We start from the raw sequence: 27,397 nt of genomic DNA on the forward strand, positions 1-27,397 counted from the left end.
TAAATCAAATGATTTCAATTAACAGAAGCTTCTAAAACCATGACATTATTTTCTGAAATTTTTCATTCTATTTAAAAGCACAGTCAACCTGGTGTATGTAAACTTCTGAGCCACTGGGAATGTGATGAAATAAATAAAAGATGAAATAAATCATTGTCTAGTGTTATTCTGATATTTCTCGTTCCGGACATATAGTATGTATCCTAACTTACCTAAGAGAAGGAATGTACCAGGATTAAATGTCAGGAATTGTCAAAAACTGAGTATTAATGAGTGTGGCTAGGGTGTATGTAAACTTATGACTTCAACTGTATAACAGAGATATAGACTTTAAATGTGTTGACTATATAGACATTGCTAATCAACAGGGGAAGCTTTACCTTAAAGGGTAACTAAACTTTGACAAACTTCTGACCATGTCATAGTGACATGTCAGAAGTTTTTGATTGGTGGGGGTCCGAGCACTGAGACACTCATCAATCGCTAAAACGGAGCGGCAGAAGCGCTCAGCCGCTTTGTTTCTGTTCGGCTTTTTCCAGAAAGCCGATGTATCGGAGTCCGGGTTCATAGACTTTCTATTGTGCCCGTACTCCGATACATTTATTTCCAGAACAAGCCAAACAGCCTAGAAGCGGTTGAGCGCTTCTGAAGCATCGTTTTAGCGATTGGTGGGGGTCTCAGTGCTCGGACCCCCACCAATCAAAACTTCTGACATATCATTACGACATGTCAGAAGTTTGTCAAACGTTTAGTGACCCTTTAAATCAGATCGATCAGCTCAATATGCTCCCCTAGGTAAGGGCGGCATATTACCGGGACAGGTCTATTCTCCCATTAGCCGAAACGACACTAAAAACATATTGTGCCATTTGGCTGATAGGAGCGAATAAAGACTACAACAAACTCATTACAATGAATCTGGTGTAATCATGAGGAGAGCGCTCCCTGCTGGCTGCTGTATATCTGCATACACAGCAGCCAGTCAATCGCTGTGCGGAGGGCGGGGGGAGCGCTCCTCTTATCAATATACCAGACTTATAACTTTGTGTCTGGTGTATTTCAGCGCTCCTACTACCCAAACAGCACAATATATTTTGGAATATTTTGGCTAATAGGAGAACAGACCTGTAATATGCTGACATTACCTAGGCCAAGATATTGAGGTGACAGATCCAATAATTCATTCAAAAATGTATGTATATGCATTTCACTGATAGGAGTGGCAATGGAAAAGACATTTTCCTGGGTGGAATGTGTCAGAAACTACAATATAATTTTGATAAAATACATATTCTGAAAAATTTCACTGTACTTCAAGGGATCACAAAGCTAAGTTTGCTGACCATCACGACCACCCTGGAGTTTTGCAGGAAGAGGAGGACGGGGCTTGGTTATAGACGGAACTATTTCAGGACGGGTGATGTTGACAGATGCCATGTTCTTAGCTGCAGTTTTATCAGGTGCAACAGGTTTCTTGTCAGAAGATGAATAAGTCATAGATCGCTGGCGAATGGCGGGAATGATACGAGTAGCAGGTTCAGGTGGCTTAAGTGGCCGGCTTTGTGCTGGTGGTTGATGAGAACCACTGTTAACTGGACCGTATAGGGGATTATCAACCATTTCTGGTATGTTAGGTTGAGTTGTGGCTCGACTGCAGATAAAAAAGAAATAAATGAAATGAAAATATACAAAGAAGTTGTAAATCCAGCAGAAACATAATCATATAAAAAGTGCACATAATAGACTAAGTAACGATAAACCTTCTTTAACCTAAGAAGCAGCATGGTAGAGATTGGTTCAGAGATTTTGCGCCAAAAATAAGCGGAAATCCGCAATACTGATGACAGCGCCGCACATCTGGATACACCAGCGACCAGTGGGAACGAGTGCCTGACGAAGGTCCCTTGACCGAAACGTTGCACGCACCAAACCCCTGGCATCTAATGCAATAAATTCAAAGAATTTAAAACCAACGATTGTGTGCCGAATACTTTTTCTTCTACTAAGAAGCAGCATGTTATTCCTACTGGAGATTGAGAAGATTCTACACTGCCCTAACAAATTGTGCAGGACTCCAGATGGTGACTTACATAATCACAAATGCGACCAAAAGATATCATTTATAATTTGGCTCCAAAATAAAGTTACTTTAGTGATTTATTTATTTTTTTAAATCCTGGAGCTCTCCTGTATAGACATGTGAGCATGGGCACATGAGCATCGGAACTGGACCATGGAGCAATGGAACTAGGTGGCCTGGTCTGACCTGGTTTTCTTTTATGTCATGTGGAAAGCCATTGCTTCATTGTCTAGTTCTGATGCTCACGTGCCCATTGTAGGCACTTTTGTTGGTGGAGAGGGTTCAGAATGGGCACTCTGACACCTTTCTATTATAGCCAGCATTAAAGTTTTCAGCAATTTGTGCTTCAGTAGCTCTTCTGTGGCACTAGACGGGCTAACCTTCACTCCCCACACACACATCAATAAGCATTGGGTGCTCACGACTATGTTGCTGGTTCACCAGTTGTCTTTCCTTGGACTATTTTTGGTAGGTACTAAACACTGTATACTAGGAACACCCCACAACACCTGCTGTTTTGGAGATAGTCTGACCCAGTCGTATAACCACAAGAATTTGGTGCTTGCCAATAAGGTCCTTAGGCAGCAGGCTATGCCTGTCTTCCTACCATATCAAATGAATTCTGAATCTATCACTTAAGATGACATTTGTTGAGTACTTACACGGAATCCTGCTGACGAATATTCGGAGCTCCTCGAGTATTGTTGCAAGGTACAAATTTTTGACTAGGTGTAGAAGAGCGAGCAGGGGGTGTGATTGGTGTGTCCCCACGGCCCATCACTGGGGAACCTGGTTTTGTTCGTTGCTCATTTCCTTTAAATCCCTGTGGGGTACTTGGGGGACTTTGTTTTACCTGATTACTTAATGCCTGGGCCGGTGTATTATGGTCTGTACTGGAAACAGATTAAAAAAAACAGACATTGTAAGTAAAACAAGATAAACTTACAGTATAAAACTAACACTAAAAACAACTAAGCTGTCTATCTACATGTGCACATTTCTGTATTCTGTCACTTCTGTAGATATGCTAGACATAAAAAGGTGTTAATATATCTGTTATAAAATAATGTCTCATCGTCCCAAAATAAAGGTATAAATGAATTTATCCAACTTTTTCTAATATGTTTCCTCTTTTCGTCCAAGGTACTGTAGATACAGTCTAACTATTGCTGTAGATGAACGATTTGCATGGTTCTGCCATTTATATGAGAAGATAGTGTAAAGTGAGCCATATTACCCCTATACCATTATGTACAGTCTGTAAGAACGCAGCTGTAAACATTAACTCCAGTAAATTGTTCTTTATATTACACTTCATTTTTGAAGGTGGCCATACATATTAGACGTATGGCAGTTGAACCCACTGATTTCTCTGGGACTGGCTAATCATCTAATGTGTATGGCGGTATCCTGACTCTCCTCTGACTGCAGATATCAAGAGAGAGGGAAGGCGGGCATGTTGAATTTTAGTATGTACAATCCTTTTGCTCGTTAATATTCCCTGAGAACACACGTATGCTCAGACGAGCCGAGCGAACATGTGTATGGGAGAGTCGGGAGGAATAGCTGTCGGCCAAATGTATGGCCAGCCTAAGATTATACACTTACAATGCCTGGAGGCCGTTGTTTAGCAACAGACCATGTGACAGCAGGGTGACCACTATCTCGGTGTTTAGGTTTTAGTGCCACTAGGGGGTTACTTTGCAGAATGATTTAGGCAGAAATACCCTTCTCCGACTATCTGATGCAGCCTCTCTCGTTAAGCCTAGGTTCACACTTGCACTAGGGCATTCTGTTGGGGTTTCGGTCACTTTTGATGGCAAAAATATCACAGCATGCAGCACTACTCTTGCCTTCAAATTGATGGTAACCTCAATGGAACTTCAACGGACCCACATTATAAGTCAATGGGGTCCGCCATCTGGATGCATCGTGTGACAAATCTGTCACAGTGTCATAGCTGTCGTATAAACAAAAGCCATGATACCAATGTGAACAGAGCCTTATTCTCACACTAGTAAACATTGACACCTTCTGGTACGGTAGCCAGTAAGAAAAAAACAAACTGGGCTGCTGGGCTCAGAATCTGAGAGAAAAATATTTTATAAATTAAGTTGATTTTTATTAGAAATAAGAATTTGAGATTGCATAAGAATTATTAAAGGGGCAATTGACTTTAGGGAGTCATTGACAGGCAAATGTCTCTCCAGTAGCAATTGTCAGGAAGACATGTTATTTCTCTAAACCGTTATGCACCACCAACAAGATCTTGCCACTAGGACATGAACAATGAATTAAACATTTTAGAAAATCTACTTGCCAAGATTTTTCCTTCCTAACCTGGCCGTACATTCGAGATTTTAGATGGACAAAAAGGCCGAATTATAACATTTCCTGCCAAATGTCGGCATCTTTTTGTGACACAAATGGGCGTGACAGACGCCATGCATAGGCAAATATCTGTGGAAAAGTTGATCAGTCGTGTTGGATTTTTTTGGGGCTTGTTGGGTGTAGTCTTGGAAAGTCTTTCATGGCAAACCAGAGATCTGCATCCCATCAATAGAAGCCCGGACCATGTTACAGATCAATAGAACAAACCTAAAGCACTCTAGGAACACTTAGAATGAATTTTAAAAATATTTTATTTTAATAATAAAATCAAATAAAATATTTAGAAAATTAATTCTAAGTGTTCCTAGAGTGCTTTAGGTTTGTTCTATGTATCTATAGTGTGGGTTCCCAAACCCGAACCTATATAGCACCAACACAGAGTGAATTTGGAGTGCATCCTTACATATTTTGTGATAGATGTTACAGATCAAGGCAGAGATCGATTGGAGATTTGACGATTTAACTTATGGTGTGGTCTAGAATGACAACCTCACGAGAATGACAAAAATCTTGTTGTCTTGTCTGTGAGTTAAAGCTCTTGCAATCAATGGATGTTAGTGTGTTTCCCCTACATTGCCCAACATGCAGCCGATCATCAGACTGGCCATATGCAACCAGCCAGGTCTCTCCAGCCTTACATGTATCTACAGTCTACATCAAACACCTGGTGTCTTCAGGTCAACAAACTATCTACAGATTGCCCCCTCTGCTGTGTGGTCCTGATAATATCACTAGTCCTTATGTAAAGGATCTGCCAGGCACAGCTTCGGGGTTAACGCCCATAGATAATCAGTCTTCACCTGAGTCTATGTCTCTGAGACTGACTCCAGCTTCCACCACTCAGGCTGGAAGGCTTAGGAGTGGGAGAGCCTATCGCAGCCTGGCCAGACTCAGCTAGCTCCCGCCCTCTGTCTATTTATACCTGCCTTTCCTGTTCCTCCTTGCTTGTGATTCTTTCCGTGTGGTTTCCTGGCCCAGCTACAGCTCCTAGTATTTGATCCTGCTCCATACTGACCCTGGCTTACTGACTACTCTCCTGCTCTGCGTTTGGTACCTCGTGCTCTCCTGGTTGGACTTGGCTCGTTCACCACTCTGGTTGCTCACTGTGTTTCCGTGGGCAACTGCCCCTTTCCCTTTGCTTTGTATTCCCTTGTATGTTTGTGTCGTGCACTTACTGAGCATAGGGACTGCCGCCCAGTTGTACCCCGTCGCCTAGGGCGGGTCGTTGCAAGTAGGCAGGGACAGAGTGGCGGGTAGATTAGGGCTCACTTGTTCGTTTCCCTACCCCCGTCGTTACATAATCACAAGCACATACCTAGTCTACCCTGGTCCCTGTCACTACTATGGACCCCCTTGAGACCCTGGCTCAGCAAATGCAGGGTCTCTCCCTACAGGTCCAGGGCCTGGCTCAGAGGGTCAACCAGCCTGTTGCTACCATGGTAGTCTCCCTCACCTCACCTCTTGAACCCCACCTCAAGTTGCCCGACCGGTTCTCAGGGGACCGGGGGGCTTTTCTCTCCTTTCGGGAGAGTTGTAGGCTTTAATTTCGCTTAAAGCCTCATTCCTCAGGTTCTGAGAACCAGCGGGTAGGTATAATTATGTCCCGGCTCCAGGAAGGGCCCCAAGAGTGGGCCTTCTCCTTGGCTCCTGACGCCCCTGAACTTTCCTCCGTTGATCGTTTCTTTTCTGCTCTCGGACTCATTTATGACGAGACTGACAGGACTGGCTTTGCCGAGAGTCGGCTGGTGACCTTACGTCAGGGTAAGAGACCTGTTGAGGAGTATTGTTCTGACTTTAGGAAGTGGTGCGTAGCTTCTCGGTGGAATGACCCTGCCTTAAGGTGCCAGTTTAGGTTGGGTCTGTCGAATGCCCTGAAAGACCTGCTAGTTAGCTATCCCTCTTCTGACTCCCTAGACCAGGTTATGGCTTTAGCGGTACGACTTGACCGACGTCTGAGGGAACGACAACGTGAACGTTTATGTGTTTTCTCCTCCGACTTCCCCATGATGCCTTCCGAGGTTCCGTTGCTTCGTTCCTCCCCGGAAGACTCAGAGGTAGAGATTTCCGCAGGAAGAAAGGTCTCTGCTTCTACTGTGGGGATGACAAGCATCAAGTGAACAACTGTCCTAAGCGTAAGAATGCAGCCGGAGAACTTCCGCGCCTAAGTGATCATCGGGGAGGTCACTTGGGCGCACAGGTATTTCCCGTAAATATGAAACGTAATAAGATCTTGCTTCCCTTTCAGGTCTCTTTTGGTGGTAGGTCTGCTACCGGCAGTGCCTTCGTGGATTCAGGGTCCTCTGCTAATATCATGTCTGTGGAATTTGCTATGTCTCTTGCTATGCCTTTGATTGATTTGCTTAAACCTGTCCCGTAGTGGGTATTGACTCCACTCCTCTTGCTAATGGTTATTTTACACAGCATACCCCTGTTTTTGAACTCCTTGTTGGCTCCATGCATTTGGAGCAGTGCTCTGTACTGTTGATGCATGGATTATCGTCCGATTTGGTTTTAGGCCTTCCCTGGTTGCAGTTGCATAATCCCACGTTTGACTGGAATACTGGGGAGCTTACCAAATGGGGTAATGAATGTTTGACGTCATGTTTTTCTGTTAATTCTATTTCTCCCCCTGAGGAGGTGAACACGCTACCTGAGTTTGTTCAGGACTTCGCTGATGTTTTCTCTAAGGAGGCCTCCGAAGTGTTACCTCCTCATAGAGAATACGATTGCGCTATCGAATTGGTACCAGGAGCTAAGCTTCCTAAGGGTAGGATATTTAATCTTTCTTGTCCCGAACGTGAAGCCATGAGAGAGTATATCCAGGAATGCCTGGCCAAGGGTTAGATTCGCCCCTCTACTTCTCCGGTAGGTGCTGGCTTCTTCTTCGTAGGGAAGAAGGATGGTGGTCTTAGGCCATGCATTGACTACCGTAACCTGAATAAGGTCACTGTAAGAAACCAGTATCCCCTTCCTTTGATTCCTGATCTCTTTAATCAGGTTCAGGGGGCCCAATGGTTCTCTAAGTTTGATCTACGGGGGGCGTATAACCTTATCCGCATCAAAGAGGGGGATGAGTGGAAGACTGCGTTTAACACGCCCGAAGGTCATTTCGAATACCTCGTCATGCCCTTTGGGTTGTGTAATGCTCCGGCGGTCTTCCAGAATTTCATAAATGAGATTTTGAGAGATTATCTGGGGATATTTCTTGTAGTGTACATTGATGACATACTGGTGTTTTCCAAGGGCTGGTCCTCCCACATTGAGCATGTCAGGAAGGTGCTCCAGGTCCTTCGGGAAAACAAACTGTTTGCAAAAACCGAAAAATGTGTGTTTGGGGTACAGGAGATACCATTTTTGGGTCAAATCCTCACTCCTCATGAATTCCGCATGGACCCCGCCAAGGTTCAGGCTGTGGCGGAATGGGTCCAACCTGCCTCCCTGAAGGCGTTACAGTGTTTTTTGGGGTTCGCTAATTATTACAGGAGATTTATTGCGAACTTCTCGGTCATCGCTAAGCCTCTTACGGACCTCACTCGCAAAGGTGCTGATCTCCTCCACTGGCCTCCTGAGGCTGTCCAGGCTTTTGAGGTCCTTAAGAAGTGCTTTATCTCGGCCCCGGTGCTGGTTCAGCCCAACCAAATGGAGCCATTTATCGTGGAAGTTGACACATCCGAGTTGGGAGTGGGGGCTGTCTTGTCCCAGGGTACCAGGTCCCTCACCCATCTCCGCCCCTGTGCCTACTTCTCCAGGAAGTTTTCGCCCACTGAGAGTAACTATGATATTGGCAACCGCGAACTCTTAGCCATTAAATGGGCATTTGAAGAGTGGCGCCACTTCCTGGAGGGGGCTAGGCACCAGGTAACGGTCCTTACCGACCACAAGAATCTGGTTTTCCTAGAATCTGCCCGGAGGCTAAACCCGAGTCAAGCTCGTTGGGCGCTATTTTTTACCAGATTTAACTTTTTGGTTACCTATAGGGCTGGGTCTAAAAATATTAAGGCCGATGCACTGTCGCGTAGCTTCATGGCCAGCCCTCCTTCGGAGGAAGATCCTGCTTGTATTTTGCCTCCCGGTATAATCATTGATTCTGATTTAGTCTCTGAAATTGCGGCTGATCAAGGTTCAGCTCCCGGGAACCTTCCTGAGGACAAGCTGTTTGTTCCCCTGCAATACCGGCTAAGGGTACTTAGGGAAAATCATGACTCCGCACTATCTGGTCATCCAGGCATCCTGGGTACCAAACACCTCATTGCCAGAAACTATTGGTGGCCTGGGTTGCCTAAAGACGTTAAGGCCTACGTCGCCGCTTGTGAGGTTTGTGCTAGGTCCAAGACTCCCAGGTCCCGACCAGCGGGCTTACTACGTTCGTTGCCCATTCCCCAGAGACCTTGGACACATATCTCCATGGATTTTATCACCGATTTGCCTCAATCCCAAGGCAAGTCGGTGGTGTGGGTTGTAGTAGACCGCTTCAGTAAGATGTGCCACTTTGTGCCCCTCAAGAAACTACCCAATGCCAAGACGTTAGCTACCTAGTTTGTCAAACACATCCTGCGTCTCCATGGGGTCCCTGTCAATATTGTTTCTGACAGAGGGGTACAATTTGTTTCTTTGTTTTGGAGAGCCTTCTGTAAAAAGTTGGAGATTGATCTGTCCTTCTCCTCTGCCTTCCATCCTGAAACCAATGGCCAAACGGAGAGGACTAATCAATCTCTAGAACAATATTTAAGGTGTTTTATCTCTGACTGTCAATATGATTGGGTCTCATTCATTCCCCTCGCTGAATTTTCCCTTAATAACCGGGTCAGTAACTCGTCAGGGGTCTCCCCCTTTTTCTGTAATTTTGGGTTTAATCCACGGTTCTCCTCCGTTTCACCTGGTAGTTCCAACAATCCCGAGGTAGAGGTCGTTCATCGGGAACTGTGCACAGTCTGGGCCCAGGTTCAGAAGAACCTAGAGGCGTCCCAGAGCGTACAAAAAACTCAGGCTGATAGAAAACGTTCTGCTAACCCCTTGTTTATGGTCGGGGATCTGGTGTGGTTATCGTCTAGGAACTTGCGTCTTTAAGGTCCCATCCAAGAAGTTTGCTCCCCGGTTTATTGGGCCGTATAAGGTCATTGAAGTCCTCAATCCTGTCTCCTTCCGGCTGGAGTTACCCCCATCTTTTCGTATACACGACGTGTTTCATGCCTCCCTCCTTAAACGCTGCTCCCCGTCCTTGGCTCCCTCGAGGAAACCTCCTGTTCCCGTTCTCACCCCTTAGGGGGTGGAATTCGAGGTGGCCAAGATTGTGGACAGCAAGATGGTCCAAGGCTCCCTCCAGTACCTGGTCCATTGGAGAGGATACGGGCCTGAGGAGAGGACTTGGGTACCCGCCCGGGATGTTCACGCTGGGGTATTGGTCAGGAAGTTCCACCTTCGTTTCCCCAATAAACCAGGTCCACTTAGAAAGGGTCCGGTGGCCCCTCATAAAAGGGGGGGGTACTGTAAAGGATCTGCCAGGCACAGCTTCGGGGTTAACGCCCATAGATAATCAGTCTTTATACCTGCCTTTCCTGTTCCTCCTTGCTTGTGATTCTTTCCGTGTGGTTTCCTGGCCCAGCTACAGCTCCTACTATTTGATCCTGCTCCATACTGACCCTGGCTTACTGACTACTCTCCTGCTCTGCGTTTGGTACCTCGTGCTCTCCTGGTTTGACTTGGCTCGTTCACCACTCTGGTTGCTCACTGTGTTTCCGTGGGCAACTGCCCCTTTCCCTTTGCTTTGTATTCCCTTGTATGTTTGTGTCGTGCACTTACTGAGCGTAGGGACTGCCGCCCAGTTGTACCCCGTCGCCTAGGGCGGGTCGTTGCAAGTAGGCAGGGACAGAGTGGCGGGTATTATTAAAAGTATACCTGATTAATGTCTCTGGGGTGCACTGTGGAACACCTCGCACTCGTGCCATTTTATCAGCAAAGCATTTTCCACTCCTGCAATCATGGAAGAACAGAGTAGAGTAAGTAGATTTATTTCACATTGATCTCCCTTTATATCTGTTGTAATGGATCCTTGTCAAGCTAGAGAAATTTGTCAAGAAAATCATTAATAAAGGCCGAACATTTTACTTGTGTAGGAAATGGTTTGGAAATTTTTGTTTAAGGGAGAGAATAATTGCACGTTAGTATAATACCCAACTACTACTTAAACGAACCCATAAAAGTATTCAAATAGATAACAACAGCACAAAACAGATTAAATAACCGAGTTAATTATATTAATTGGACAATGTTATATACATAAAAGTTAAAATATATTAATATAACAGAGCAACGACTGCTGTGATAAATACTCTTTTCCTACAGATGCTGATGTGCCTTGTTGCCTTTAATAGATTACGTTGGGGTTTTGGCAGTTTTAGGGCTTATTCAGACGAACGTAATATACGTCCGTGCAACGCGCGTGATTTTCACGCGCCTCGCACGGACCTATATTAGTTTATGGGGCCGTGCAGACAGTCCGTGAATTTTACGCAGCGGTTGTCCGCTGCGTAAAACTCACGACATGTCCTATACTTGTGCATTGTTTGCGCATCACGCATCCATTGAAGTCATTGAAGCATCAGTTTTGCTTAATTTTGCTCCGTTCTGTCAGGTTTTTGTTTATTTGAGGAAAGAAATAGCGTAGTCGGCTGCGCTATTTTTTTCTGTCCATAATGACGGAAAGGAGCTTTCCGGGTATTTTCAACATTGAAGTCAATGGACGACGGATACAAACAAATAGGTCTTCTGTTTGTATCCATTATTCATTATGTGTAACGGATCCGTTTATTCAATGCACATGCACAGAATGAAAATGACACAAAAAAAAATACTGAAAAGACGGGTCTGTTAAAAAGTATCGTAACTGATGACCAACTGAAACAAACGGAAGATAAGGCTGGGTTCACATCTGCTTTGGTGTGTTCCGTTGTTCTGCTCAGTCAGAGGAGCAGAACAAGGGAATAACGGAGGCAACAGTTCCGTTGCACGACGGATACCACCGGCGACCGTTGGAACTTATTGACTTTAATCGGTTTTCGTCAGCTTTCCTTCGGGGTATCCTCGTTTTACCGGAGACAATAGCGCAGCATGCTGCACTATTTTCTCCGATAATCTCTGCTGGATCTGCCATGGAGGCCCCAAATGGAGCCTCCAACGCAGATGTGAACAAAGCCTAAACAGTTTGTTTTTTGACGGATACTACAAACAGATCAGTCAAAAATAGAAAGTCTTCACCTTCAGTTGCTCTCAGTTAGGCCTCTGTTATTGTGTACGTTTTGTTCAATTTGGACAGATCCGCTAAAATGGAATGCACAGGCCTCGTTCACATCTGTGTTGGAGGCTTCATTAGGGGCTTTAGTTGTAGATCCGGCTGAGGTTACCTGAAGCAATAGCGCTCTGTTTTTTCTAGTAAAACCACAGACACCTTGGCGGAAACCCATTAAAGTCGAGGTCTTCCGTTGGCCGCCGGTGGTGTCCGTGGTTCTACGGAACTGCCGCTTCCAATTTTTACTTGTTCTGCTCTTCTGAAGGAGCAGAACGAGGGAAATACCCGACACAGGTGTGAACCCAGCCTGTTTCAGTTTTTACAGGATCCATTGTATCTTTCACAATACATTTGATAGATTTATTATACTGTACATTAGGGTTGTAGATATAGCCTGCTGCGCTATTCTTGCCATAAAAAGAAAAACGGAAACCTGACAGACTCATTATAAATCAACAGGATAAGTTAGGATGCGTTTGGATCAGTTTTTACAATCTCCGTTTTTACAACCTACAACCCCACCAAGACAACCCGTTTCCATATGCCATATAAGGGCATATGGACATCATCAAGAAAGGTCCTCTGCTCAGGACTCCCATGTATGAGACAAAGAGGAGAGAATGAGCAGTTCCCGCTGTGCCGCACTTGGCCTAGCCTTGTATTACATTGATGCCCAATCACTTGAATGGCCACCCTGTAATGCTACATTTGTATAGCTGGCTCAGCCGATAACAGCTAATCGCTGGGGCTTTCAAAAGTTAGAACCCAGAGCAAACAGTTGATCGCAGGGCTGGCTTCATTCCTAAAAGGGGTTATCATGATGAGACAACCCCTTTAGTCACAAAAGCCAAGATGCATACGTGAAACAGACTTATTAAATAGAATACCACCACATCCTATGCCATTCTGACTATCAAAAAGCAATGGAAAATAGCTTAAATGGAACTATTGCAAGTGTGAATAGAACTTAAATAGTTAAAAATAAATTTGGCCATAATAAAAATAATTTTGGCCAGTGCAAGTCAACTAGTAGAATTCTGTGTGAGAATCTGCACACCGGTAAGGATCATTATGATGGTAATATGTTGGACTTTCAGTTGTGAAGTAATATTATATTCCAAATTACCGGCAGGACGATGCAATCCTGCCATCATTCAGTAGTTGCGCTGTACTTCCCAACCAGTGTATGCCAGCGGTAGAGAATCTCCTCCAATACCTTTTCTATATTATACTGTATGATCGAATACTACACTTTATAATTACCTGGATGACTGTTCCCATTGCTGGCTGCATTGTGCTTTTATTTGATGCTTTTGTGCCACAGTTTCATCTTTCTCAATCTTCACAAAATCTAAGACACAAATATTTACAGAATATAATGTGTAATCTACTGTAGTACTTTCAAAAGTACAAAAATAATACTTTATATAGGAATTTTTTTTTTTAGTAGGTATCCAATAGTCCAGAAGTTTAGAAAAATCCTCCATATTTTTTTCTAACCATTAAATGCTGGTTTAGAGCGCTTTTTCTTGGTTCCTAAAATGTTCTAAAATAAAAAAGCAACTAGTGCTCACCTATCTTTTCCCCCGGCAATGCAGTGCTGATGTTCTTGCGGCCCTCCTGGTGATTGGCTACATGCAGACAGCATGTGACCGCTGCAGCCAATCAGAGGGCTAAGCGGTAATAATTTGTATTTCTGCCATATATGCCAGAAATACAACACATGACCACTGAGCCCTCTGATTGGCTGCAGTGGTAACATGTTGTCTGCATGTAAACAATTACCAGGATTGCAGCCAGAGAATCAATCGTGGATCGCCGGGGGAAAGGATAGGTGAGTATTGTTTTGGATTTTTTCAGGACATTTGCAGCCAAAAAAATCTAAAAGCAGCTGGTAAAGTAGAAGTAGACACATTTATTGGGGAAAATGTATCTAAAGTCGTGCAAAGGAAAAGTGAAGTAGTTACCCATGTCAACCAAAAAGTCTCTGGAAAATAAGAGATGGAATCTGACTGATTGATATGAGTAACTGCTCCACTTTTCCTTTCCATGACTTCAGATAAATCTCCGCAATGGCTCTACAGAGATGCCATAAATGACTTACCATATAGCTTCTCTCTCTGTTTTCCGCAGTGCGCGGTCAGACTGATTTCTCCCTGAAAATGACCTGTTTCTTCTCCATGGTGGGTCAGAGGGGTGAAGAATGGAAACTGTAGTTGTTGGGGATCTTCCATGCGGAGTGCAATGCAGCCCTCGCCTGAAGCAAAGAAGGAGAGCGTAAATAAGGTGGTCATTTTGATTCAGATTTAAAGGGGTTGTCCTACCATTCAATATAAAATTTCTATAATATCACGTAAAACAACAATTTATCAATGGGAATCATTTTTTTTTTTTTAAATGCTCCTGTGTCTACTGCTGTTACATACTTGTTATGGCGCCCCCTGGTGTTGTGTTCTTTTACCTCCCTCTCTGAACATTCACATAATGGGGCAGATGTACTAATTTAGTCTTAAATTCAGACAGTGGCAAATCACTGAGGCAGAAAAAAAAACGTAGCCCTCATTAAAAGCGGTAAAAAACTATGCAAAAAAAAAAATGCTGCCATTTCGAAATCTGCCTCAAAATTCCTGAAGAAATTTTAAGGCAGATTTTTTTCTGCCTGACATAAAAAGAATTGTATAGCCCTAAATAACTTGCATGCAGCAACTACAGTATATTAGCCACGACATTAATCCTTAGCTAGATGAAGGCTGTGATATTAAATGTATTCGCTATTTTATGGTAAAATAAAAGTTACTTTTACATTTATTTTGTTTAGAAGCGTAAGGGGTTTATTTGTATAAATATATACAATATATTTATACAAATATATTGTATAAATATTTGTATAAATCTATTCAAATATATAAATCTATTCAAACAGTGCCCAGAGGTATGAACACCACTCCGCCAATGAAATTAGGTATTCTGTATGGAGTATGGCCCCATTTTGCGGCTATAGGATCTTTCACCCTTCTGGGAAGGCTTTCCACAAGGTGGAAATGTGCGCCCAGTCAAAAGCTGGCATCCATTGCGTCTAGCATAAAAAAGAGGCATCCATAAATTTAAGGGGAGCCACAGATGTGTACGTCTGCACATGTGCGATACAAAATACAAGCCCATTAAAATGACACAGAGCACTACATACTCTTAGCGGAAAAAAGAGCTATGTGGCACATCAGGCAACTGAGCTGCACCGCCACATTGTGCCAATTTCCAGCTTGCCAATCTGTTTACATGCTCCTCTGCTGCTGTCCCAGGCCGTGCTGAAGTTCAGTATGCGGAAATAAGTATGTGAGTATGATGGAATTATGGGCGCTTATTGACACCAGCTAGATCAGGCCATCAGCATTTATTGCCAGGGCAACAAATAGGCAACACTATTTACTATTATACTTATGTGTTCCAATCCAAGGGCACCATCTGCATGGAGTTTTTATTCTCTGTGCGTTTGTGTGGATTTCATCATGGCTCTCTGGACAGGGACTGATGGGAATAATGACAATCTCTGTACAGCGCTGTGGAACATGTTGGCGCTATAAGCAATGGTAAGTAAATAAATAAATCTATATATGGGTGGATATTTACTTTTTGATTTAATCTATTAAAAAGGGTTTTTATTTAATAAATTTCATAAACATATGTATAAATGCATGGTTAAATGTAATAGTAAAGTACAGAATGTATGATGTATGTATGATGACAATCCCTTTCTTAATAGAAGCTGGCATGGCGATCAGATGGTCATTGCGGATTCGGTTTCTATAACTCTGTTAATCAGCTGTCAACACCAGGGGCAGCTGTTTCTGGCCAGAAAATGTAGCATTACATGGCGGCCATTCAAATGAATAGTCATTTATGTATGCATGGACGGGCCAGGTCCGCCAGAGTGAAGCTGCTCTTATAGAGCGGATCTCTGTTCCGGCCCATAGAATGGGGTCCTGAGTAGGGGACTACCCTCTGTTACATCCATATATTCCATATAGACTGCCCCTTTAAAGAGGCTCTGTCACCAGATTTTGCAACCCCTATCTGCTATTGCAGCAGATAGGCGCTGCAATATAGATTACAGTAACGTTTTTATTTTTAAAAAACGAGCATTTTTGGCCAAGTTATGACCATTTTTGTAGTTATGCAAATGAGGCTTGCAAAAGTCCAAGTGGGTGTGTTTAAAAGTAAAAGTCCAAGTGGGCGTGTATTAGGTGCGTACATCGGGGCGTGTTTACTACTTTTACTAGCTGGGCGCTCTGAAGAAGAGTAACATCCTCTTCTCTTCAGAACGCCCAGCTTCTGACAGTGCAGATCTGTGACGTCACTCACAGGTCCTGCATCGTGACGGCCACATCGGCACCAGAGGCTACAGTTGATTCTGCAGCAGCATCAGCGTTTGCAGGTAAGATCGACTTACCTGCAAACGCTGATGCTGCTGCAGAATCAACTGTAGCCTCTGGTGCCGATGTGGCCGTCACGATGCAGGACCTGTGAGTGACGTCACAGATCTGCACTGTCAGAAGCTGGGCGTTCTGAAGAGAAGAGGATGTTACTTCTCTTCAGAGCGCCCAGCTAGTAAAAGTAGTAAACACGCCCCGATGTACGCACCTAATACACGCCCACTTGGACTTTTACTTTTAAACACACCCACTTGGACTTTTGCAAGCCTCATTTGCATAACTACAAAAATGGTCATAACTTGGCCAAAAATACTCGTTTTTTAAAAATAAAAACGTTACTGTAATCTACATTGCAGCGCCTATCTGCTGCAATAGCAGATAGGGGTTGCAAAATCTGGTGACAGAGCCTCTTTAAGTGTTTCTAGTTTTGAAATATATGTATTTATATGTTTTTAATTCAAGTCATCAACGTTTTTTAGCTTAGACACTGCAGTAAACTGAGATACATGGAGAAATGTGTGGGTGAGTCACAGATGATTTTGACAGGAAAAGAGGGTGATGCCCTATAAATATACTAAGATGCCAAACAGCTTGTGCTATTTTTAAATAAATTAGACAACATGGCAAGCATTAAATATGACTGCTCTGCCGAGGAACAGAATTTATCTGCATATGCTCTATATTCCTAAGAGCAGATGGAAAAAAGGATGCTGGCAACCCCATGTGCTTCTGCGTGATTCAGCACAACTTTTATTAAATGGGTTGACCAGGATTAGAAAAACATATCCGCTTCCTTCCAAAAACAGGGCCCCAAGCTGAACTTCAATACCACACAGAAGCCATGTACAGGTGTGGCTCTGTTTTTGGAAGAAAGAAGATATGTTTTTTCTAATCCTGGACAACCCCTTTAAGGTTAAAAAAGAAAAAAAAAGTGCTTTGTTTTTTAGTTAGTTGTCTTCCCGCTTGCTTATACAAGGTGTACTTGTCTTATTGGTAAATCAAGATTTCTTATTCATTCATTATTCATGCTCTAATAAGACACTTAAGGTATGTTCCCATGGGCTATTTTCAGCCGTTTTTCGGGCCGTAAACATCCCAAAAAACGGTTGAAAAATTGAAAGCAGAACGCCCACAAGCATCTGTCCATTGATTTCAATGGGAAATACGGTGTTCTGTTCCGACGAGGCTTTATTTTACGCCTCATTTTCAAATAAGGGAACGTAAAAAGAAGTGCATGTCATTTCTTGAGCCGTTTTTCATTGACGCAATAGAAAAACAGCTTAAAAAACGGCAGTAAAAAACGCAGCAAAAAACGCGAGTTTCATTAAAAACCAGCTGAAAATAAGGAGCTGTTTTCCCTTGAAAACAGCTCCGTATTTTCAGCCGTTTTTTGTTAAGCGTGTGAACGTACCCTTAGAGTCACCTAATAGTCCAATAAAACTAAAATAAAGTTTCTCCTCTTACCCTATTCATTTTTTAAGCAATTTTTGTCATATAAAGGGTACCTGTCACCATGACTGAGCTATTAGAACATCATCAGTATGATACCCAAATAGAATTTGAATAGTGGGTACAATTACACCCACTAAACAGCCCCCAAAGTGCAAAAGGGGGGCTGAAATTAAACTGTGGAGTTGCATGGTGTATCACATGATCCTTATCAGCCAGTCAGAAGCTCTGATAAGGATCATGTTTAGTTGATACTCTTAGGTCCTGTTCAGACAGAGTTTTTTTGCAGGCAGAAAAAAATCTGCCTCAGAATTCCTTCAGGAATTTTGAGGCAGATTTTGAACTGCCTGCGCATTTTCCGCCTGCAGCCATTGAAGCTAATGCAAGAACCGCCGGCAAAAACCGCAGAAGAAAGGACATGTTTTTTTTCCCCCGTGAGCGGTCAAAATCTGCCCGGGAAAAAAAACGCCTCTGACTCCTATTGAAATTAATAGGGGGCAATTTCTCACATTTTCAAGAAAATTTACAAAACATATTTTTTTGTGGACCATCTCAGTTCTGAAGTGGCTTTGAGGGCCTTATATATTAGAAAGTCCCCATAAATCACCCCATTTTAAAAACTGCACCCCTCAAAGTATTCAAAACAGCATTTAGAAAGTTTAACACTTTAGACATTTCACAAAAGTTAAAGGGGTTTTCCCATGAAGGACATTTATGACATATCCACAGGATATGTCATAAATGTCAGATAGATTCGGGTCCCACCTCTAGGACCCGCACCTATCTCCAGAAGGGGGCCCCCTAAACTCCTTTCTGCCGTCTGTGCTCTCGTTGCCTCCCGGCCACTTACTGGTTATATGGTCGGGAGTTACGGAAGCAGCGTAGCATGCGAGCTCCCGCGTTTCCATAACTACCATTCAGTTCTATGGGAGTTACGGAAACAGCGTAGCTCAGCGAAAATATAACCTTTTTTATGGTCGGAATTCAACTGGTTCAGCCGCAACACAGAGCGGCTGAACAGGGTTTAGGGGGCCCTGTTCTGGAGATAGGTGCGGGTCCCAGAAGTGGACCCGTATCTATCTGACATTTATGGCATATCCTGTGGATATGTCATAAATGTCTCTCATGGGAAACCCCCTTTAAAGCAAAGTACAGGTGAAATTTACAAATGTATTTATTTTTTGCCAAAATTCATTTGTAATAAAAATAATTTTTGTACCAAAGAAGGTTTTACTTGAGAAATTCATCTTAATATTTATTGCCCAGATTCTGCAGTTTTTTTAAATATCCCACATGTGGCCCTAGCGCGCTACTGGACTAAAGCACCGGCCTCAGAAGCAAAGGAGCACCTAGTGGGTTTTGGGGCCTCCCTTTTTATTAGAATATATTTTAGGCACCATGTCAGGTTTAAAGGGCTCTTGTAGTGCTAAAACAGTGGAAACCACCCAAAAGTGACCCCATTTTGGAAACTACACCCCGCAAGGAATTTATCTAGGGGTATAGTTAGCATTTTGACCACACAAGTTTTTTTGCTAAATTTAGTGGAATTGGTCTGTGAATATGAAAATCTAATCCTTGTAAAACTTAAAAATGTATACGTTTTTTCCAGAAAAATAGTAGATTTTCAGTTTCACAAACTGATTCCAATAAATTCAACAATAAAACTGTGGGGTCAAAATACTAACTACCCCCTAGATAAATTCCTTGACGGGTGTAGTTTCCAAAATGGGGTCACTTTTGGGAGTTTCCACTGTCTGGTCCCTCAGGGGCTTTGCAAATGCGACATGGCACCAAAAGCCATTCCAGCAAAATATGCGCTTCAAAATGCAAAAAGATAAGAGTCTGTAACTGTTAGGGTATGTTCACACGATTAACCAAAAACGTCTGAAATTACGGAGCTGTTTTCAAGGGAAAACAGCTCCTGATTTTCAGATGTTTTTTAACGTCTGCGTTTTTTTACGGCCGTTTTAAGAGCGGTTTTCACGAGTCTATGAAAAACGGCTCCAAAAACGGCCCAAGAAGTGACCTGCACTTTTTTGCGGCCGTTTTTTTACGCGGCCTTTTTTCAAAACAACCGCGTAAAATAACGGCCCGTCGGAACAGAACGCCGTGAAATGAATGGGCAGATGTTTGGAGTCGTTCTGCTTCCGATTTTTCGGACGTTTTTGGGATGTTTACAGCCCGAAAAACGGCCAAATATAGACCGTGTGAACATACCCTTATTTTTCACCCGCCCTGGGGAAAAAAAAAAGCTCTGTAATTGGTGGGTGTGAAGAGACCCACCAATCACAGCGATAGCCGGCAATGGACCGCTGCTATTGGTCCATTGCTGGTAACATGGGGCAGGGGCGGAACATTATGGTTACTGTTCCCAGACTTAAAGAGGCTCTGTCACCAGTTTATAACTGCCCTATCTTCTACCTAATCTAATAGGCTCTTTAATGTAGATAAGTAATGTGTTTTTCTTTAAAAAAAAACACGTTTATTTTTGACAAAGTTATCAGCATTTTAAGTGTTATGCAAATTTGTTCTTAACGCCCAAGTGGGTGTTTTTGTACTCTTGACCAAGTTGGTGTAGTAAAGAAAAGTGTCCAATCAGTGTCATACACTTCTATTCATTCATGTCCAGCTTAATCCACAGCACAGCATGATCTCGCGCGATCACTCTGAGCTGTCACTTACTCCCGTAGTTCCTTTACACAAGCGACGGGAGAATGACCGGACATCGCCTCCAGCCTGGAGTAACAGTGACTGTACATCCTGGTGCGGGAAGTAACCTCTCGCCAGGACATACAGTTTCGTCTTCGTGCAGCTAGGGGTTAATTCTAGCTCTAAATAAGTGACATAAATAATAAGCAAGGGCTATAATACAATTGTCACATGTCTACTGTCGTAGACCATAGCTGATTCATAGCATAGCTACCATCAAGTAAATGTGAGCGATACAATCTGTTTGCTAGACAATTAAACATTTTTTAGGGAATTTAAAAAATTCCAAATGTTTGTATGATATTGTGTACTTGCCTATACATCTCCCAAAGCCACGTGCCTTTTAGGTATATTCCTAGCACAACAGCTAGTATACATGTGTTAATGCAGAATACATCATTAAGACCGTTCTATAATATTTTTCCACTAACCATATGACTCGTCAGTGTCTGAAGACTTGATACAAATCAGTAGATGCTGGTCCAGGAGAAACTCGAGATCTGAGATGATTGGCGTTAGCTGCAAGGACAGAACTGTGTACTGTGATAATGTATAGAGACCAAAGAGCAGGAAATAACACAGGAGGATATGCAGGAAGATTGATAGGTGGTGGGTGGTGGGATGAGCATGAAAGAAATGATGGTCCATATAAAAACTCCATAGACGAGCAAGATATAAGAGAAACATATGACACATACAAATGTACTTTAAGCAGAAATAAAATGTATTATAAGACTTTTGTATGTTACGTCATTTTAACCTAATAAATTTATTTTAATACATTTTAATCCCTCACTTTACAGCCTTTTGTAATCTTTCTGTATTTAATGTATTAATTAAGATTAGTTTACTAATTCTTTGCTTTACAGAAATGCTGTATATACATAGTATTCATTTCTTAAGGTACGATTAAGTCAATGACCAATTAAAAGAGTAGTCTCACTAGGAAAGCACTGTGCCACTTAGGCTCCTGCCGGCTCTGCTCAGCTTTTTTTCAGATTATATTATAGTCAGTATTCGAACATGCGGCTTTAAAAAATCGGATTGAAGCTGAGGTGGCACAGAGCTTTCCTACCTCTACTACCACTTCTTTGTAGAAATTGACAAATGTCACAGAGGTCGGACCCCCACCGTTCTTAGTGAAATGTCATGTAGGAATATCTCACTAGCCTAGCCTTGAACAATATAGGTCTGTGAGACACGTTCGTGTGAATTAGGCCTTATATTGAGCATCTCATAGCAATGAATAGAGAAACTGACTTCCGGTCAACACAACAGACATAGTAGGATTTGAGCAGTCACAGTGCGAGACATGTGACATAACTGTTGCCCAGAACAGAAAAGATAGTTCCACAATAAAGAAGTGCCCAGTAAGAGGATTACCTTCCCTACTTTCCATACCGGGGTTAAAGAAATAAACGGAGTGTTCCTTTAAATTGGCCTTTTTTTGGCTTTCAATAAAATAGCCTGAAAAGTGCTGGGATCCTAAGATCAGCTCATACAGTGCAATAAAAACTTGGAGCGTGGGTAACTGAATTGAGGCAACTTCTGAACTTCTGTGGGATGGGCTTCTGGTTTAGTTTTGGAATTTTTTCAATTAAGTTATTTGCAAACTTGTAAATCTCTTTAAATACATGTTGAATGGGAGATGAATGTCCAATAGGAATAAGTCACCTTTGGTAGAATTCCAAATTTAACAACTAAAGTGCCACTGTCACCCTCCTGATCTTCGGCCTCCGAGCTCTTCACCATATCTATAAGTCAGAAATTGAATTTGATCTTTGGTTATTCAGGTGCACACAGAAGAACACAACAGTATTAGGCCCCTTTCACAAAATTCTTATTGAATTTGTAGGTTTCTATGGTCCAAACGTATGACAAAAGGGCATCCTTTTAGCATATGTTTGACAGTTTAACGTATGGATACTGTACTTTTTGGTTTATACTATAACATATTCTACAACTCTATGCAATACCATAAAAAATGATAAACTACAGTATACTGTTATTTACAGTAAAAGTCAATGGCAGACGTACGCAACGGTGCAGTGTATATAGTTGTATATGTTTTTGCATATGATCGTTATTTTTTTCTTAGAGGGAAAAATTTTATGCTTCAACCGAATGGCAAAAATATTGTGTGAAAAACGGCTTAGGGTGTGTTCACATCAGCGTTGTCTTTCCATTAAAGGGGTTCTGTCAGAGCTTTCCGTCGGGGAAACGCCTCAACGGAAAGTCAAACGGAAACCATAGCTTCCGTTTTTATCACCATTGATCTCAATGGTGACGGATACTTTGCTAATGGTTTACGTTTGTCACATTGTGAAAGAATTCTGTTTTTTTGACTGAATCAATAGTACAGTCGACTGCGCTATTGATTCCATCAAAAACTGAACTCACGACGGAAAGCTCAGACGGAGCCCCTCAACGGAGAGACAACGCTGATGTGAACAGACCCTTAGTCATACACTCACACACTTTCTCTGATTAACTTCTAGTCAGTGGCGTAGCTCAGGCCCCCTCATGTCTGACTGTAGTCATACTTCTTTTATGCTATCCCTCCTGCGCATTGTGTGGCAGCCTGTTCCCTCTCATTCCTCCTCTCCTTTCTTCTCCTCTCTGGTACTCTGAGCACTGGAGTGGAGGAAACAGTGGAGGATTCAGGATGCACAGGCTGCTGCACATCACACTGCACAGGAGGGTGAGCATAAAAGTAGTAAGGTTACAGTCAATTAACAGTGGGTGGCTTGTAGACCCCACAATCTCCCTGTGCAGACTGCAGGGGGTATTTTTACCTTGCAGGGCACTATTATTTTTGTGGGAATTATACTTTTTTGGGTCACAAAGAGGGCACTATTACTTTGGCACAAAGGGGGATTATTATTATTAAAATAGGGGGGTCACAAAGAATAGCATAAATACTGTGGGGCACAAAGTGGGCATCACTACTTTTTGGGTGGCACAAAGCGGGAATTTTTACTGTGTAGGACGGCAAAGTTGGCAGTTATCACTTTAAGGGGGGTATTGTTTGGGGTACAAAGGAGAACACTGCTACTGTTGGGCAAAAGGAGGCATTATTATTTTGTAGTTGGCACAATGCGGGAATTATTACTGTGTGGGGGCACTATTACTTTTTAAGTCACAAAAGTGTGCACTAGTCCTATGTGGGGCACAAAGGGGGCACTAATACTGTGTAAGGGCACTGAGGCATTGGGCATAGCAGAACAATAATGAGTTTGTGTACAAAGACGAGTGGTAGCTAGGAGAGGTCATTATGGCGGTCTGTGATCGGATAGAAAAGAAAAGAGACAATAAATTACTCAAACCAAAGGAGACGTCACCTGTAACTGTACTATATTCACTTGTCAGTGTGTAGAACTGGTATCTAACCATTACTTGGTAACTGCAATATTTAAAGCTATACTATTATACATAGAGCTGAGCCGCTGTATCTAAGTCTGCCTCGTTAGAAAAGTTTAGTAAATGAAATCCCGACACTCACAAATGTAGTATGCAATCCAATCTTTCTTTATTTTATCAAGACGAGTTTCGGCCGGTATTCAGCCATTTTCAACTGACACTTCAAAAAGGCTGTGTATAGGCCGAAACGCGTCTTGATAAAATAAAGAAGGATTGGATTGCATACTAGCTTCAGCCATGATTAAGGACGCTCGCAGCGTCTGAAACGCGTAGGCTTCTAATTCATCACCATTATTATTATTTTTTCCTTACACTATCAGGATGTCACGCTGTGCTCCTTATTCCTGATTTTAATCAGCCAAACATACTGGCCCATTAAACTTGGAAATATTCTTTCCGTTTTATCCAATCTTCTGTGCTGGATCCAATCCTGTTTTTCCTGGATTGCATACTATATTTGTGAGTGCCGGGATTTCATTTTCTAGACAAGTTAGATTTACTAGACAAGTTAGATTTACTAGACAAGTTAGGTTTTTTCCCCAATGCCCCGTCACCATGTTGAGTGTAGTGACAGAGTGCCAACCACATTCGTTTGTAGTGCTATAAAAATATGTCTTGGGGCCTGTACCCCATAACTTTTAACACCCTAACAAGGACCCTGGATGCTAGTGCTGCATCGGTGGGTCACTAAAGAGACCTAGCGATACAGGTGAAAGTTGTGGACAGACAGCAGCTGACAAGCATAAAAAGTTGTGTTTGGGGAGGGGGGGGGGGGGCAGCACAAGCTGAACTTTTGCACCAGGGCCAATGAGCTCTTAACTATTCCCCCTGCTTCAGATAGTAAGTCCTCATGACTTTGATATTATCATGGATTTGATCCTGTGCATTTTGCCTACTGTCATGTGATTATCCATGAATAAGAAGTAAAAATGAAGTATCTACAGCTTATTGTAGGTTGGCTAGCAGCATTCAGAGGTGCTGCATTACCATGACATAATGTGAACTGCATCTGATTTTAAGTTTGCCAATTGATTGTTATTTCAGAGTGTGTTTTTATTCTGGTTGTATGTTACAACCGGGGACTGTCCATCACTAGTTGTACTTCACTCAGGCGGCTGGCATTATTCCTGTGGGCATTCTGCCTCACACTGTTGTGTGGGAACTCTGACACTGTTGTGGGGTGAACTATGGCTTTTGCGATGGGTGCATAGTCATTGAGATCAGAGCAGGGCAGGGATAGAAAGGACTATATAAGGAATATATATATATTAGCATAATATCCGACGAACGCCATGTCAGACCGAATAAAAACCACCCACCAAATTGTGTACATTAATCTTACATTAAGTCGCTACTGTTTATGTCATGGCTGATGGCTGTATCTATATAATAAAAATTGAACCCTTTTGCAATTTATCTACATTAGTAATGATTTCTCTATATTGCAAACATTGGGAGCAGAACAGAAGCAACACAGAACATTTGTATATTGACTATTAGGGATCTAGCTAGAAAAGACATTACAAACTTACTTTCTAGACAGCAAGAATGGAATTCTATGTAGAACTTGGTATGACTCTTGGTGTGTAGCGTTGCCTTGCAGTTCAGCAGCTCAATATATCCTTGCACATCTGAATCACCTGGATCTGAGAAGTAAGTGAGAATGATACACTACAACTGTCGTCTTGCTACACTATTATTTATACAATATTCATGATGAGCTGGATTTTTTTTTTATTATGCTTAAGACAGTCAATTAGGTTTCGTTCACACCTGCGTCGGTGTGTTCCATTGTTCTTCTCCGCCAGAGGAGCAAAACAAGGGAATAATAGAGGCAATGGATCTGTTGCACGCTGGCTACCACCGGCGGCCAAGGAAACCCATTGACTTTAATGGGTTCTGTCGGCTTTCCGTGGGGGTGTCCACTATTATATCGGTGTGCTATTTTTTCCGTTAATCTCCGGTAATCTCTGCCGGATCTGCGACGGAAGCCCCTAAGGCTCCCTCTAACGCAGATGTGAACAAAGTTAAAGAAATGATCCAAGAGACACATTTAAAGAGGTTGCCCAGGTTCTAGTAAATAACGTTTATTGGCTGGCAGTAGGGTCCTGGGTTTGAATGTGCTTAAGATGGAGGGGTAAGATTGTAAGACACCGATGATAGGAACCAATATCCATGCATTCATTTGTACTGTGCTGCAGAAAATGTTGGCACCATTTAAATTCCAGGATGTAAAAAATAAATGAATGTGTGTGTTTAATAAGGGGGTACTTTATTACCCTCCGTGCAATGTTTCAGCTCCTTGCTCTGCAGCCTTTCTCTTGACTTGAGGGGCCTCCGTCACAGATCCGGCAAGGTTTTACCAGAGCTTACCGGAGACAATAGCGCAGCATGTGCCATATTGTGTCCAGTAAAATCACGGACACCCCGACAGAAAGCCGGCGAAACCCATTAAAGTCAATGGGTTGCTTCAGCAAACGGCGGTGTCCGTTGTACAATGGAACCATTGGTTCCGTTATTCCCTTGTTCTGCTCCTCTGACGGAGCAGAACAATGGAATTCTACAATGCAGATGTGAACATAGCCTAACAGCGGTATCTCAACACCGCACTGTGGCATAACAGGACTTGTAATTTCAGACCAGAGATGTCAGTCACATTGTAGTCCTACTTACATTGTGCTCTACATACAAAACAATAAGTAGCTTCCAGCAATTCATCAATGATTTATAATGACATTCTCTATGTACAATAAAAAATAAGCATACTGACTTTTAAAACTTGTAGCCATACTGTTTCTGACGCAATATTTTGTGATGTTCCCAAAGTTATCTTACTGTTTTTTGAGACGAACTGGGATGTTACGCCAACTTGGAATGTAGCAAATACAGGTGAGTGATCACTGGTAGTTATGTCTTCTGTGCATCCTTCAGAAAAAAAATATATGAGCAGAAGATCATAATACAAATCAGCTAAGCACATCATGTCTAAAGGCTTTGGAAGGATTTTTTTTTTTCATTAAGTCAACGTGTTTTTAAGTAATTTTCAAATTGACTTTTATTACATTTTTTTTTACTTTTTATGATAAAGCTTCTATGTCTCCTGTATGTATGTAGCGGAATTGACGGCTCGGCTGAGAGCGGATCCTGAATGTCTCTGACACACAGGATCCAGCTAATATCAATCACATCTATTGTAAATTACGAACTGTCATGGATTAAATGCAGATTTTTTCAGTGAACTTCACCCTTTGCAATGTATAGGGTAAAATCTGCACCAAAATCTGTATGTAACACATTGCATCCCACTCTGCGACGGAAAAAGCCTGCAGCGTTTGGACTCTTGGGCCACTTTCACATGACAGGCTTTTTCGTCAGTATTTTGCATCAGAATTTGTAAGCCACAACCAGGAATGGAACCTACACAGAGAAAAAGTATAATGGAAAGATTTACACCTCTTCCGTGTCTTGGTTCCATTCCTGGCTTTAGATTACAAATCATGATGCAAAATACTGATCAAAATACTGGTGTGTGAAAGTAGCGTAAGAGTATAAGGCCAGATTCCTGCCGAGACTACTGCAATATCCTTCGATGTGGCCTCCCGTCTAACACATTTGCATCCCTCAAGTACACAG

General features: G+C 42.5%; 1 protein-coding gene across 2 annotated transcripts in view; it reads right to left on the reverse strand.

Moving 5' to 3' along the window:
* Positions 1–1,237: 1,237 nt before the first annotated feature.
* The window catches only part of INPP5D (inositol polyphosphate-5-phosphatase D), a 120,719-nt gene continuing 94,559 nt past the window's right edge, over positions 1,238–27,397 (reverse strand). For both annotated transcript variants that reach the window (XM_075861312.1, XM_075861311.1), the window contains 9 exons: positions 26,600–26,689; positions 25,297–25,410; positions 22,019–22,098; positions 20,776–20,863; positions 13,861–14,013; positions 13,020–13,107; positions 10,367–10,441; positions 2,743–2,973; positions 1,238–1,651 (listed from right to left, as the gene is read on the reverse strand). In XM_075861312.1, the coding sequence (XP_075717427.1) occupies positions 1,330–1,651; positions 2,743–2,973; positions 10,367–10,441; positions 13,020–13,107; positions 13,861–14,013; positions 20,776–20,863; positions 22,019–22,098; positions 25,297–25,410; positions 26,600–26,689 (1,241 nt within the window). In that variant the 3' untranslated portion in view covers positions 1,238–1,329. The remainder of the gene's footprint in view (positions 1,652–2,742; positions 2,974–10,366; positions 10,442–13,019; positions 13,108–13,860; positions 14,014–20,775; positions 20,864–22,018; positions 22,099–25,296; positions 25,411–26,599; positions 26,690–27,397) is intronic.

Source organism: Rhinoderma darwinii, chromosome 4 (assembly GCF_050947455.1).
Source record: "Rhinoderma darwinii isolate aRhiDar2 chromosome 4, aRhiDar2.hap1, whole genome shotgun sequence".
NCBI lineage: Eukaryota > Metazoa > Chordata > Amphibia > Anura > Rhinodermatidae > Rhinoderma > Rhinoderma darwinii.